The 16178-nt window shown below is 42.9% G+C and overlaps 1 protein-coding gene across 1 annotated transcript; it reads right to left on the bottom strand.

Moving 5' to 3' along the window:
- Positions 1–15076: 15076 nt before the first annotated feature.
- Positions 15077–15973, bottom strand: TASL (TLR adaptor interacting with endolysosomal SLC15A4; the record flags this gene model as incomplete). The annotated part of the gene is made up of 1 exon (XM_084258282.1): positions 15077–15973. The coding sequence occupies one exon, from the start codon at positions 15971–15973 to the stop codon at positions 15077–15079; it is 897 nt and encodes a 298-aa protein (XP_084114408.1).
- Positions 15974–16178: the final 205 nt, after the last annotated feature.

The following is a 16178-nucleotide window of genomic DNA, read 5'->3' on the forward strand; positions in this document are numbered from 1 at the left end:
CTTTCTCCCTTTTCCCCTCATGTGGAAATGTCTTAGGCCTCTAGTTAGAAAGCAAAGGGTCTCTGAAAATATAGTAAAATGCTGGGCCTCCCTGGTGGCGCAACGGGTTGAGTGCAGCACTGTGAAACTGTCTGCAGCCTCTGCAGCGCAGGTTTGATTTGAGGGTTCAATTCGCGGGTTCGATTTGCAGGTTCAATTCCCAGCTGGCCAGGGAGATACCCACATGGCACAGCAGACCTCTCCTGTCTCCCCCGCTGCTCCCCTCAGCAGTGTTTTCCATCTTCTGCCTGTTCTGTTCCCCACTCTGTCTCTGGTGAATTCTCTCACTCTCCCGCACCTCTGGCCTATGCCCCAGTTCTTGTATAAATAAATAAATCTTTTTAAAAAATAGTAAGGTATTATAACTCAAAAGAGACAGATGCCTTTGATGGAATTTTTATTACTGCCTTAGATGTTTTCATCAGCTCAAAAACTCCACATGTGCCTTTGGACAGTACAAGAAGATGCAGTGAGGTCCAAAAAAGAGATCTCCAAAAATTAGCCACTTGACCATCATACTAAGTCTGAATTTAAGGGAGTGGAAAAGGGTATCTTTGGAGTTATTTTCTAGATTACAATGTAAGGAGAAGTGTTGCCCCAGAGTACAGTTTCTCAGGATCCTCAATGACAATATGTAATGTGTAGCAGACCCCAATAAGAAAGACCAACGTTCACCATGCTTTCTTAGTACAGACAAGAGACACTGGTTTAGAGTAAAAGTTTTCAATAGTTATATATTAGGAAAAAACTTTAAAAAGTTAAAGATATTAGAAGTTGCTTTGAAGAGTTTTAAGGAAGGGCTTGACAATTCCTTGAGTTGCTTTCAATTTGGTCTCACCTGACATGAGCCAGATGGTTTTTCAACACCCCAATATTGTAAGTCTACAATAACATAGAAAGCATTTCTTTTGTATTTCCTACGTTCTCCCACATTCCCTTTTTTAAAAATGGTTTTATTGAGGTATAATTGGCATTTTGTAAATTGTGCTTTTTTTTAAGATTTATTTATTTATACAAGCGCTGGGTACAGTCAGAAGTGCGGGAGAGTGAGGGAATTCACCAGAGCCAGAGTGGGGAACAGAACAGACAGACTGACGAAATACACTGCTGAGGGGAGCAGCGAGCGTGGCAGGAGAGGTCTGCAGCACTATGTGGGACCCTCGCCAGTGGCTGGGGATCAAACCGGCGCTGCAGAGGCTGTGGCCAGCTTCACAGCCCAGCACTCAACCGCTGTACCACCAGGGGAGGCCCCCAATTGTGCATATTTTAAATTTACAATCTGATAGGCTTTAACACATACCCACTCAGGAAAATGAAATATTTATCACCCTTAGAAGTGATTCATTTTTAAACACCTATTATGGCTAGATGTTATAGAAAGGTATATATTGACTCAATTGAAATAACAATTATATAATAATAAGATCCAATCTGAAAAAACATGGACCACCAAAGATCTGGATTTATGGTCATTTCAGGTGTTCAATGAGTTAGGGCTGAACAAGGTTTCTACTGCTTCTGAACATGATATCCACCTCTCAATTCCAGGATGCTCTAATTATCTGAAAATTAGTGTCTTTCTTATTTCCATCTTTCAAGGAAGATATTATTTTAAAGTAACTTCTGTCACTCTTATACTAAAACTGTTGAAAATAGAGAAAAGAAAAATAAACTCACCTAATCCTACTCCTGCTGTACAACCATTTTGTTACATTGTCTTCTAGTCTTTTTTCCCAAAAGCATATTTTATTTTCAAAGTTGATTGTATTTTTCCTGTTCATACTATTTTATGCAACTTTTTTCTCTCAGTAATACTTTCTTTGTGGTCACTATATTTTTCAAATCTTTTAACTTGTCATTTTGAAAAAATCATAGACTCACAGGTTGGTGCAAAAATGTACAGAGAGGTTCTGTGTACCCTTCATCCAGTTTCCCCCAGTGGTAACACCTTGCATTACTGTAGCACAATATCAAAACCAGAAACCTGACACTGATACAATCCACAGAGTTTATTCAGTTTATTCAGTTTATTCATCAGTTTTAGATGTACTCATCTGTGGAGTGCTTGTGTGTGTGTGTGTGTGTGTCTGTGTGTCTGTGTGTGTGTTCCTCTCACCTTACTCATCTTCTCTTTATATCTATAACCATTTCAACAACCTTGAAAAAGGAGACCAAAAATTCTCAAAATAAAAATGATGGTAATAGCTCCCTCACAGGTTTTAGAGATCAGGTAAGCTCATTGACAGGAAACTCCTTTGTAATTGTAGTATTATACACATTAGTATTATTGTACTGATAGTGGCCATAGCAGCAGCAGTAACAGTGATAATAATATTCCTGGCACCAGATAAAAACCAATCAGGGATACACACCTGTCTGGCCATGTCCAGCTAATTGTTGGAACAGGTGGTCAGAAGTTTATTTGCATACGAGACTGAGAGGCATCTGGGAAATACCTTCTTTTGAAGCCAGAAAGAAGCACAGTGAATTTGACAGAGTAACAAAGCTACTGAAGATGATTAATTAATGTTGCAGCAGCTGGAGATCATAGAAAACAATATCAATTATAAACATTTCAAACTGATAGCACAAGCCTTGGTCACCGAGAGACAGTAGTGATTCTGAGTATGGTGTGATGGCAATCATGAACTTACCTCTCCGTCTGAAGGAATCTTGCATCCTTAGGAGATACCGTGTCTATAATCAAAATCTAGGTGAATTTTCTAAAGGCTGGAAAGCACTGTGCCACTTTCACTAAGCTTCTGTCTTTCTCTTACAGAAGGCAACCCACAAAGAGGAGGTCACAAAACACCAAGAAGTTTGGTATACCAGGGCTCCAGGAGTAGTTGAGAATTTGGGGAGCATACAAAGTTTGCTAAGAGAAGGGCCCTGAATTAACAAGTGCATACACTAGTTTGGGGATCACCTTAGCACATATGAACCATTAAGTACAAATAAATACAAACCAATTAAGGAAAACCTAGGCCAATTGCCTTGATGAACTATGTATAACTACTTTTGGACTAAAAGTAATTTGCAGACAAGCAGAGGTCTGTGACCACAATTTGAGCAGCTCTGAATTTGAGAATAAGTGATCTTGTTTCTCTCTCTCTCTCTCTCTCTCTCTCTCTCTCTCTCTCTCTCTCTCTCTCTCTCTCTCTCTCTCTTTCTCTCTCTCTCTCTCACACACACACACACACACACACACACACACTCCTCTCCTATGAGCCTTTCTGTATTATTACACTGAAATTTCCAGGCACCTAGATCTTTAATCCTTAGTAAGATAAGGAAAAAAGGCTTCCTCTATTACTGGCTTCCTCTATTACTCTATTTGCCTTGAGAGTCTTCTGAAAATTCATAAATAACAAGAAAAATGGTATGATTCTTTTTTAATGAATTTTTGTTTAGGCAAAATTGGTCTACAATATGGAGCAGTTTTTAAAAGTATTTATTGAAATTAACATTGGTTTTATAACAACATAGGGTGCAGGTGTGCAGACTTATAAATCAGCATCTGTATATACCCCATATGTTTGCCACCAAAAATTGTGATTCTTTAAAAAGAAAGAAGCCATGACTATAGTATCACATTTTTTTTCACAATATAGTATAATATCACAATTTTATTTATTTATTTTTGTGGGACCCTCACCGGTGGCCGGGGATCGAACTGGCGCTACAGAGGCTGTGGGCAGCCTCACAGCCCAGCGCTCAACCGCTGCGCCACCAGGGGAGGCCCTTTTCACAATTCTCTTGAAGCTAAAACCTTTCACAAAGCATAAAAGATTTAGTCGAATGCAAATCATTGCTTCTTGAAATCTGAAGCTTTTCTTCTCTGGTTTGAGTTCCCAGAAGGCACTTGCTCTCCCTCTTAGGCATGCTTGTCCTCATTGTGGATTAACATATGTTTAACAAATGCAATACACTAAAGTTGCTATGTTCCCATTTTTTTAAAAAGATTTATTTATTCATCTACACAAGCACTGGGTACAGTCAGAAGCGTGGGAGGGTGAGAGAATTCACCAGAGCCAATGCGGGGAACAGAACAGGCAGACTGACAAAATACACTGCTGAGGGGAGCAATAGGTGCGGCAGGAGAGGTCTGTTGCACCATGTGGGACACTCGCTAGCGGCCGGGGATCGAACCAGCGCTGCAGCGGCTGTGGGCAGCTTCGCAGCCCAGCGCTCAACTGCTGCACCACCAGGGGAGGCCCGCTATGTTCCCATTTTATCTTGAAGTTTTTTAGTAAGGACTTAGCTCCCACAGCGCCAAGCAAGAATTAATCATTACTATTTATGACTCAGAAATGGAAGAGTGATGGTAAGAGTAGATTCTTCTAGCCAACAATAAATTTTTATTTGAGAATAAAACACTCATATTTATTAGACACTGGGTATAATAAACAAAAATAATTAAAGTTATCGCACAAGTTTCATGGCATTAATCCATTTTTCAGTCACTCTCAGACCTAGAAGAGACTTTAAAAATCATATTATACAATGTAAATTTTTCAGAATCAACATTGTAAACATAGTTCTTATCATTAAACATAATTTGGAAACTATAGAAAGACAAAAAGTATATCTAGTCCAATTACCCAGGATACTTCAAACATTGGGTCTTTTCTTCAGTCCACTTTCTATGTATGCAAAGGTGATTTGCTTTATAAAAACATAACTGGAACTCAAAGTGGATATAAAATATTATGTCATGATTTTTAGTTAATGTTGGCACATGAGTATTTCCTTTGTGTAATGTTTTTAAAAAAATTTTATTGCAGTCACTTTGGTTTACAACATTGTATATAATTTAGAGGTACAGGATCACCCCCTTTCAGCTGTTGTTACCAAGCCACACCCACCACCAAGACACCCCTAAGTATTTTCTACATTATGACATAATCTTCACAAATGGCATTGTAGATAGTTTGCAAAATAATTGATCAAATGCTATACCATACATTCTTAACATTCTTATAATTAATTGATACATAGCTTTCATGATCATCAGTTACTCTGAAATTAAAATTTATGAAAAAATTATCTTGTCTAGGCAGGGTCACTTTCTATGAACTCCTTGATTTTATATAAGTAGTATATTCTTCTTCACCCCAAAAGATAGAATAAAAATTCAATTTAGGCCAACCCAGGACATTCCATTATTTCTAATCATTTATGCTGAGAAACTGTTGTTTTCTAGGGAGTCTGTAGGGCTTACTCTACTTCATAGCAGTCCATAAGGTGGAATCCATAAGGTGGTATTGATCTGATTCCTCCTAGTGTGTTCTGCTGCCAAAATTCACACTTGATGCAATTTGTGACCCGTTTTCCTGACAACTTGACCTGATCTTAGTACCCAGTGGTCTCTAGGAAACTTTTAAAGTCTTGATAGGTGTCTTATTAGCTTTATCTGCATAATAAACCACCCTAAAAATTAGTGGTTTAAAACAACTGTTTAGCTCCTGATTGTTCTGGGCATTTCCTTGTCTGGGCCAAGCTAAAGGAATTTCAGCTGGGCTTTCTCATGCATTTATGGTCAGTTGGCAGGTCACCCTAGGACTCGGTGACCTCATAGGACCCATTCACATGTCAGGTGGTAAACAGGAGCAATGTCCTTTGTTATTCAAAGGGTAGCCTGGACTTTATCGAGTGGCTGAATGTCAAAAGCAAGAACAGGGCAAACTCCACTGCACAATTGCTTTTTGAACCACTGTTTACTTAATGTTTTCTAATGACCCACTGGCTACAAGTGTGAGAGTACCCTATCAAAGGGCATGTGGATAGAGGGAAGGAAGTATTTTGTGGCCATTTTCATAATCTATAGCATGCTGCAATTGCCATTCAATTACAGACACCAGTATTAACGCAACCCATTCTGCTATATTACCCAGTGAGACTCTAGGCAACCAATAGGGAGCATGCAGAAATCTTCTGGCGCCATTTAAGAGCCAGGGCAGCTTTGGAGTACTAGCTCTAGTTCTTTCTGTCTAAATACTCTGTTGTCCCTCGTTACTGGGGCCAGTGGGAAAAATGGCCCCATCTCATCTTTATCTTCAACTTCTCTTAAATACCTCCACCTATCAGAATTCTTAGTTGTAAACAACAGGATACACTGACTAATTTGGCGCAAAAACACATTTTTTAATGTTAGGTGGATGTGCTGAAAGAACCAAAGAATGACCTTATATGCTATAATCTCAGTATCAAAGTATCAAGAGTTAATAAAGCCTGATACAATTCTATCACAGACCACTCAGGTCTTTGACACTGGAGAGCAGAAACTCTACCATGGCTGAAGATAAATTCTTCAACCCCTGTACTTTCCAGATGATCAACAAACTTTTCTTTTTTTCTATAGTTTTATTTATTTATGCATAGAAGAGCTGGGGTACAGGCCAGAGGTGTGGGGGGGGGTGAAAGGATTCACCAGAGACAGAATGGGGAGCAGAACAGGCAGATGTACTAAAAAACACTGCTGAGGGGAGCAGCGTGCGAGCCAGGAGAGGTCTGCTGCACCATGTGGGTAGCTCCCTGGCTGGGGATCGAACTCAGGCCCCAGTGGCTGGCAATAGCTTGATAGCGCTGAGACTTTAACCCCTGTGCCTAGGACTCAGTGATCAATGAACATTTCCTAAGTGCAACCAATAGCTCATGTCTCCTAAAAGTTGAATGCTGATGTTATGAAACTGGATCAGATGCAGAACTGTAGAGGCAAGGAAATCTGAGAAATCTAGTTCTTAAATTTCCAGCTTTAGTTGTACAGGAAGGTCGGCTAGGAGATAGTTACAATGGATGCTATGTGTTTGAATCTGCAGAATCTATTGTAGCTTTGCTATTCTAAACACCAAAGTTAGAGAAGGGAGATCCGGATGTATGACTTTTCTCCCTATATCCATTTCTCCTACCCATCCTACAATTTCAAGAGTTTGAAGGGTGTGGCCTTCCCCTGTCTCTCTTCTGTGTATCTGTTCTGCATACAGATGGACTGAGCCTTAATGTTGGGTGGGACACTTTGGCGTTGCTTCCCTGACACGTAGCCTGAGGGAAAGATCCATGTGCAAAAAATGTTCTTGGGATAAACTGGATTTCAAGGTTTGTTCAGACTCATGTCCATCCCTTTAGCAAGAGGATGAATAAAGGTTTCTCTTTTTTTATGTTATCAGACATAGATGCTCAAGTCCTAGTTCCATTTAATTCATTGGATGATGCAAAAAGTGAGAATGTATTTTGATCATTTTTTCATTAATGAAACAATTCTACAGAATAATAGATAATAAATTATATAATTTCATAGAATTAATAGAATTATTTTATGAAGAGATGAATCTGACTCTAAATGGGAAGAAGTCCTAGGTTGCATTTGAAACATCCAGAATTTCAGTTTCTTTTATATTAAACCATGAATGGCCCACAGACCATGATAATAAGCATTCTTGTCACATTTGATGCAGGATTGCTGTGGCCTAGAACAGAACAGACTCTCCTAACCCATAACTTAAAATTAATCTTCTAAATAGGAGCAAAAGAGTGACAGATTTCCTTGAATCCTTTGTGGAAAAGTTTTAGAGATGGCTAAAAGTGCCAAATATCTCCCCCCAAAGCTGCAAGACACTTGAAATTTAGTTCTCTTTATAAAATATTGGGGGAAACTGGTGGCAGTGGGCGAAAACTTCTTAGTAACTGTGCCTTCATGTTATTGATACTTTAGAGAAGTTTATTTTAGTAGCAGCACTAAATGTTTTCAGAATTAATGATGTACATTTATTTTGGTTCAGTCTATACCTTTATCACTAAAGCAATGTTTCCTCTTACATGGAAAGGTAGTTGCCAACCCACCTTTTTTGCAGAATAGCATATATACCACCTGGCACTAGCTAAGATGTAGGCATTGCTTTCCTAGTGGGTATTAAGTAAGTTTTCTTTCAATTTATACCAGTTCAGCATCTGGAGCCCTTGCCTATCACATGATAGAAACAGACCTCTAAGCCAAGGAATGTGGGCAGCTTCTAGAAGCTGCAAAGAGCCAGGAACCGAATTGCCCCTAGAGCCCTCAAAAGAAATGCCGCCCTCCTAACTCCTTAATAATAGCCTAGTTGAGAATGATTTTGGACTTCTGACCTCCATAACCATAAGGGAATGTTTGTATTCTTTGCAGCTGCGGTGGGTGGTACTGTTTGGATGGCGTGAGCAAGCCAGCATGCTGCCCACTGGTGCCTTCATTCAGCTGGGGTTGTAGTCATTGTGGGCAGTTCCTGGTAGCGCCAAACACACTCATGCATCTGACTGGAACTCCTCTCCCATCCATCGCCCAGATCCCATGCTGTTTAAGAATAATTTAAACTGTCACCTCCCCTTGGAAGCTTTGCTGGCACTGGGCTCCTCCCCTGACTGGTATCTCCATTATGTCTCGTTTTCGGCACTTACCGCACTTGCGTTGGAACCATTGATAATGGTGTTCCTATTCCTGTTTGTACCACTTAGCCACGTTCTTGCTCAATGAGTGGCTCTGTTCCGTGTTCTGTGTTCGACCCTACCTCTGTAGTGCGGACGCAGCCACAGGCAATGCATTTGTGAGTAGGCATGGCTATGTTCCAATGCCGCCTTATTTTATGAACAGTTGACCTTGAGCATCATATAACTTGCGCATGTCACAAAGTATTTAGATGGTTTTTCAGCCATCTTAATGGAAAAATCATTCTTAGCTCATTCTTAGGGAGTTATCTGCTAGGCCTCTCCGACAATATAGTAAACTTGCAAAGACCAGGGCCTCCTCCTGTATGTGTATACCTGTGCAGATACATCTACCCCACATATATTTATTTTTTTTAAAGATTTATTTATTTTTGTACAAGAACCGGGGTACAGGCCAGATGCGTGGGAGGGTGAGAAGATTCACCAGAGACCGAGCGGGGAGCAGAAAAGGCAGACTGACTGAAATACACTGCTGAGGGGAGCAGCTGGTGAGACAGGAGAGGTCTGCTTCGCCATGTGGGATTCTCACCAGCTGGCCGGGATTGAACCCACACTGCAGAGGCTGTGGACAGCTTCACAGTGCGGGGCTCAACCGCCTGCGCCACCAGGGAGGCCCCCCATGTATATTTAATGCATAGTACCCCAACCTCCCCACACACAAAATGTAGCACCACATAAGTACTCATGGGGAAAAAAATGACTCAGTCTACTTTAACAAATTATTTCCCAGTAAGTAAGCAGAAGGGAAAATAACCATGATAATATCTTAATATAATGAATTTCATTATATAATTTACTAACCTGCTAAAAGATATTAAGCTCATTTATTCAGTAAGCCTTATCCTTGAGGAGGAAGCCTCAATAGTCTTTTCTTCTAACCACACTTCATCTGGTTTTTATGTTGATGGTCTTTCACTTTGACCACTGACTGTAATATCCAAATTCAGCCAAAACTTATTTATCCATTTGACATATTAATTGGATGCCTACCACTGTGTGCAAGGACAGTTTGGGATGTAGAGAAACAAATGAATAAATCAAAACTTACATTCTGGAGGGAGGAAGTTATATAAAAACTATCAAGAAAAAACAAAGTAACGTAATGATAAAGAAATTTGTGTTGATTTCCCTTGGATTAGAAAACCCAACTCCAGTCTTTTTTTAAAGATTTATTTTATTTATTTATACAAGGACTGGGTACAGTCAGAAGCGCAGGAGGGCGAGAGAATTCACCAGAGCTAGAGCGGGGAGCAGAGCAGGCAGAAGGACCGAGGTACACTGCTGAGGGGAGCAGCGGGCGGCAGGAGAGGTCTGCGTGCCATGTGGGACCCTCGCCCGGTGGCCGAGGATCGAACCGGCACTGTGGAGGCTGCGGGCAGCTTCGCAACCCACGTTCAACCTCTGCGCCACTGGGGAGGCCCCCAACTCCGGTCTTTAATGAGACAAAAACCATGGCCCACAGGAGAGAGCAGGTGTTTAAGAGCCAGAACTTTCAAGTTAAATAGAACTGGATTCAAATCCTTTCAACCACTTACTGTTTGCCCGGGGACAAATTACTGAATTTCCATGAGCCTGACTGATTTGCCTGTATTTAAAAAAAAAAAAAAAAAACATAATAGGCCTCTCTCATAAGGTCATTATGAGACTTACATGAGATAAATCATAGAAAATGTTTCACATGGTGCCAGATACCACAGCAAGCCATCAATACAGGGCAGCTGCTATTATGATTCATTTGAAACCATGAATAACATTTCTGAATAATTATTTCAAAACTAGGTTTCCTTACACAAGATTATATGCTTTTGAAAAATTCATTCATTCTACAAAATGCTACTGAGAAATGTAGAGGATGCTGTTTGGCTCCACCCGGATAGCTCTTTCTGGATCAGAAGCTCATGCTGCCAGCAGCTGCCTAGAGTTTGGCTCCTGATGGCTCACAGCTGATTCCCACTTCGGGAGTTTTGCCCTGAACTGCCTCAGCTAAGGGTAAGCCACCTACTGGGGAAGGAGAAACAAAAACAACCTTCTTGCTTCAATAAAGGTCATCCCGGGCCTCCCTGGTGGCGCAGGGGTTAAAGACACAGCACTATCAAGCTATCTGCAGCCACTGCAGCACGAGTTCAATCCCCCACCAGACAGGAAGCAACCCACATGGCACAGCAGACCTCTCCTGTCTCACCCAGTGCTCCCCTCAATAGTGTATTTCAGTAGATCTGCTTGTTCTGCCTCCCACTCTCTTTGGTGAATCCTCTTACCCCCTGCACCTCTGACCTACACCCCAGTTCTTGTATGCATAAATAAATCTTTAAAAAGAAAAGTGTCATCCCAACTCCAGAGGTCCCAAGGCAGTGGCCTAAAACTCCTGTGGAAACTTCTGCTTGCCTCACTACCTCACAGAGGTTGTTGCCAGCTCACCTCAATAAACTTGCTCACCAGTCTCCACTGCAGAGGCAGCTTCCCCAGGGAACCTGAAGTCAAGGAATCACGAAAAAGATAAGGCACTGCTATAGTGCAGGGCTAGCAAACATCATCTGCAAAGAGACAGATATTGTTTTTGGCTTTGGTGGGCTGTGTTCTGTGTTCGACTCTCCCTCTGTAGTGTGAACGCAGCCACGGGCAATGCATGTGTGAGTGGGTGTGCTTGTGTTACAATGCAGCCTTATTTTATGAACAATTGGCCTTGAACATTGTAGGGTAAAGAAAATATCAGGCTTTTCTGCCCTTCCGCCATCAGGATAGATGATGGATCCTTGTCCTGAATGCATGCCTGATGGCGGGCACCTGGAATAGGGTGTGGGCATAGGTAGATGGGATTCAGCTGAGCTAAGACTGTGCTTTTAAGGGCGGCGTCACGGGGGGACGCCAGTAGCACCAGTAGCAGTAGCCGCAGTAGCAGCAGTAGAAGCCGAAGCAGAAGCCGAGAAGCAGCAGAACGAACGCCAGAGAGTCCAGATAGAGTGAAGACTTGCTGGGGGCTGGGAGGCCTGCCAACCTCCCAGCCCCCCAGCCAGCACCCCTGCCTGCCATATGCCTGGTGAACCCCAAATAAAAAACCTGCAAAACTACTGAGGACTCTGACTCCTCCTTTACCCAGTCTGCATGGGATCAGAAAACCTGCACTGTGCCCAGTCCTGCCTTTACAATTGGCGTAAGTTGGCAAGATCCATGCAGACGGGTATTGGAGCCCTCCAAAGACCTGGAGGGACTAAGGAGTAAAAGACTGCCTGTGACGACGCTGGAGGCGCCATGGCGGTATAGAAGATGGATACGTCCACGAGCTACAGGATGAGACCTGGCATGAAGGAGACGCCCGAAAGGACCAGCCAACGACACCGGATAGGACCAGCCAACGACACCGGAAAGGACCAGCCAATGACCCCTGAGGCAGCAGGCCCTTGCTGAAGCAGGGAGAGGCCAATGGACTTGGACTGATAGACTGATGAACTGATGATCTTGGACTGACAATCCCGCCAAAAGGCGGAGGACCTTGGCAGGTTATGTTTTTGTTTTTGTGTTTTTTTTTTTTTGAGAATCTGGGGGTGGCCAGTGGGCCTTGATGGCCAAAAGCAGCCTGTGCATGCCCAGCAGCCAGGTGGAGGAGAAAAGCCAACTAAGAAGGCAAAAGCTGGTACTGATGCTAAGTTGAGAAGCCCTAAGCGGCTGTTAAGCAGCCTGGGTATGCTGAAGCCCTGTGAGTCTCGTAAAATCACCTGTGGGTGATGCCCTGCTCATTCTTGAGTGAGGGTGAGGAGCTGGGGAACCCGTCCTTGGAGGATGGGTGGGGAACGTGGCTTGGGGTGGAGCCCAAGCCACATGTAGAGTTTGGATCCCCGACCCATGTGCTTGTGCAGTGGGTTGGCCTGAGTGCAGGGGTCTGTGAGTCGCACGGGTGGCTGTGAAGGCCGAGTGTTGGAGCGACTGCAGACAGAAACCCTGAGGGTTGGCGATTACCCCCAACAGAATAAAATTGCCAATCCCAGAGCTAGTGCATCCTGGGGGTAGATGGTGTGTATGCCTTGTAGCCGAGACTACAGCCAGAGAAGGCCAGGAAGCCTGACGGCTCCTGGTGTGATATAGTAGATGCCGTGAGTGAGTCCCCTCCCTCGTATGAGCAGTGCCTTCGGCAGCAGATTTGGTGGCTCATCTGCTGGTACCAATAATTGTCTTTTGCGCTAGGTTGGTGCCCTGCCTGGACTTATTTGTGTTCTGTTGTATTTTGTTATATTGTATTTTGTTATATTTGATGTATTTGCTTTTGTGGGCCATGGCTGCATTGTTTGTTTGCTTAGAAAATTGTATATATATGTATAGACTGTATGGCAGAAAACCCTGAGGGGGTGGACTGTAGGGTAAAGAAAATATCAGGCTTTTCTGCCCTTCCGCCATCAGGATAGATGATGGATCCTTGTCCTGAATGCATGCCTGATGGCGGGCACCTGGAATAGGGTGTGGGCATAGGTAGATGGGATTCAGCTGAGCTAAGACTGTGCTTTTAAGGGCGGCGTCACGGGGGGACGCCAGCAGCACCAGTAGCAGCAGCCGCAGTAGCAGCAGTAGAAGCCGAAGCAGAAGCCGAGAAGCAGCAGAACGAACGCCAGAGAGTCCAGATAGAGTGAAGACTTGCTGGGGGCTGGGAGGCCTGCCAACCTCCCAGCCCCCCAGCCAGCACCCCTGCCTGCCATATGCCTGGTGAACCCCAAATAAAAAACCTGCAAAACTACTGAGGACTCTGACTCCTCCTTTACCCAGTCTGCATGGGATCAGAAAACCTGCACTGTGCCCAGTCCTGCCCTTACAAACATCATATAACTTTTGCATGTCACAAATTATTAAGATGGCTTTTCAGCCATTTTTAATTTAATTATATATATATATATTTTTTTTTTTACATCATTCTTCTTCTTTGTGCAATGCATGCTTTCTCCTCTCAGGCGTAGGCCCCGTAAAATTCCCACCACCAATTTACCCGTGCACCATCACCATAATCCCTTGTGTAAGAACACATTATTTTAACAGAAGAACCATTCTTAGCTCAAGGAAGTTCAAAAGGATGTAACTAGTTGTAGGGTAAAGAAAATGTCAGGCTTTTCTGCCCTTCCGCCATCAGGATAGATGATGGATCCTTGTCCTGAATGCATGCCTGATGGCGGGCACCTCGAATAGGGTGTGGGCACAGGTAGATGGGATTCAGCTGAGCAAGACTGTGCTTTTTAAGGGTGGCGTCACGGGGGGACGCCAGCAGCCCCAGCCAGCAGCAGCAGAACCTGAAGGAGAAGCCGAAGCAGAAGCAGAGAACGCCAGAGAGCCCAGATAAAGACTTGCTGGGGGCTGGGAGGCCAGCCAGCCTCCCAGCCCCCCAGCCAGCACCCCTGCCTGCCATATGCCTGGTGAACCCCAATAAAAGACCTGCAAAACCACTGAGGACTCTGACTCCTCCTTTACCCGGTCTGCATGGGATCAGAAAACCTGCACCTGTGCCCAGTCCGGCCCTTACACTAGTCTATTGCAGTCTATATAAATACTGAAGCATGTCATACTCTGGAAACTCAGAAGTTATATGTCAATTACCTGTTTAAAAAAAAAAAAAGCTGGAAGGCTCGATTTGGCATAATAGTTTGCCAACCTTTGAGCTAGAGGCATGGGATAGAGCAGTGAGGCTCACGTGAAACAGCCATTCTAGTGACTGAAATTACAGAATTTTATATCTTGGGACCCAAGAGCTTGTAACCTTGTTCTGAAGATACAGAAAACCCCTTCCTGGTTGCTGAAGGGTCAAGAAAACATGAAGAAAATGAAGAGAAAAAGTAAGATCGATAGCTTCTTTTGATGCTTAATACCACCCAGAAAATCATATGCGGCAAAATAGAACTAAATGGCTTAATGTCCACTATGTGGTATGATCTACTTGTCAAATTTCATCTCCACTAATAAGCACAATTAGAAGATTTGAGTGACTTCTGAATGTGCTAAAACTGTAGCTAAGTAATGGTTGAAAAATAAAAACACAATTGCAATGTATTACCACTTTAATGTTTACAAAGAACATATTTTTTAATGATCTGCTGATACAAAATAGAGAAAAGAGATATTAACATATATTTTGAAAAGTGTGTGAACCTGTCTTTCTACCCAATATAGCAGCCTTCTAAGTCCGTTTCCCTCAAGAAGTAATAATTTAGAGGAATTTACCTGGGTAGGAAACTCTTCACCCTAGAACCTTATGACCTGTTAGCTCTGCCATGGTGTTTTCTTACTGGGCTTGTCTTTCTCAATTTTTATACTCCCTTAAAAGAATCATACCTTTTTTTTCTTGATCCTCTTTAATTTTGCTTTGTTGCTATACACCCCTCTTTGAAGTCATTCCTTATGGTTTCTCCTCCCACATCCTTCATCATGTATAATACTGATTTCCTCCTAATTCACATCTGGCTTCCCGCCAACCTTCGCTTTTCTAGTCCTTAACTCCCCTTCAAACTCCCTCCTGCACATTCTCAGAATAAATGAATAAAGTGTTACTTTAGGCTTGAGTAGTTGAGAAAGAGGAATGCAAGCATCCTCTCTATGGATTCACATTGCTATACTGGGAAATATGGAGGCTAGGAGTGCTGATTTCCGTTGACACCAACTGTAATAGGCGGTTAATGACTATATCTCTGGCTTTTGTGGTCTCCAGGTTCTTCTCTCTAGATACTTGAAGACTAATTTGGTCCACACTTGTCATGATGAGTTCAGATGCTAGAATCTGGGTAGGAGAACTGTCATGAAACACGGTGTCCATAATGTACTGCTTATACAACTCCACCACCTTTTGTTCCAGATACTCGTTCAGCACTGCATTAGAAATCGGCTTCTGCATTTGCAGGCTGCTTTTCTCTTTGATGCTGGTTATTCTCCAGTAGGATGAATACCGCTGGATAGGTTTTTGGGGCAAGTCACTGGGCTGAGTGAACGTGGAATCCTCCATGGGCAAAGGAATCTCAGATGATTTCAGCAAAGGGCCATACTCAAAACTGCTCTTGGAGGGGAAATCTGTTGTCACTGAATTGATGGCCATCACCTGGTCCCCTGCAATGTGTAAGTCATTGTAATTCTTGCAAATGCTTTTGCAGGAAGGTGGAACCAAGTAAGTCTCTCTGCTAGGGTCTCTACAGATTTCAATTGCAGCCACGTTTGTGCTTTCAAACACAGGATTGGGGCTTGTCTGCAACACTGTGATTCTCTGATTTCTACTCTGTTGGCTCTCTCTTGAATGCACTGAAGAAATAAACTTGCCAGAGGATTTGCAGCTCACGTAGAGACTTCTGACTTGTGTTTCATCCACAGAGGAATAGGAAAGAGCAGCAGCAGATTTCGTTTCCTCTCCCTTTTCCTCAGCCACCTGCTCATGACACGATGTACAACTCCAGAGGGTGTCGTTCCAATAGGCGAGTCCACTGAGATACCCTTCTGACAGCATTCTGGAAAGAGAGTCGGTGAGTCACATGGGGAAAGTGAAGATGGGGGTTTTCACAATTGGCAGTTGATGTATCAAATATGTAAAGGACAATAAAGGCTGCTTCATTCATTCACCAAGCCATTACTAATTCTATGCCTGCTGTGTACCAGGGCTGTGACAAATGCCAGAAATAGAAATATGACTAAGACACAGTTCCATCCTTTGG

Source organism: Talpa europaea, assembly GCF_964194135.1.
Source record: "Talpa europaea genome assembly, chromosome: X".
NCBI classification, from domain to species: Eukaryota; Metazoa; Chordata; class Mammalia; order Eulipotyphla; family Talpidae; genus Talpa; species Talpa europaea.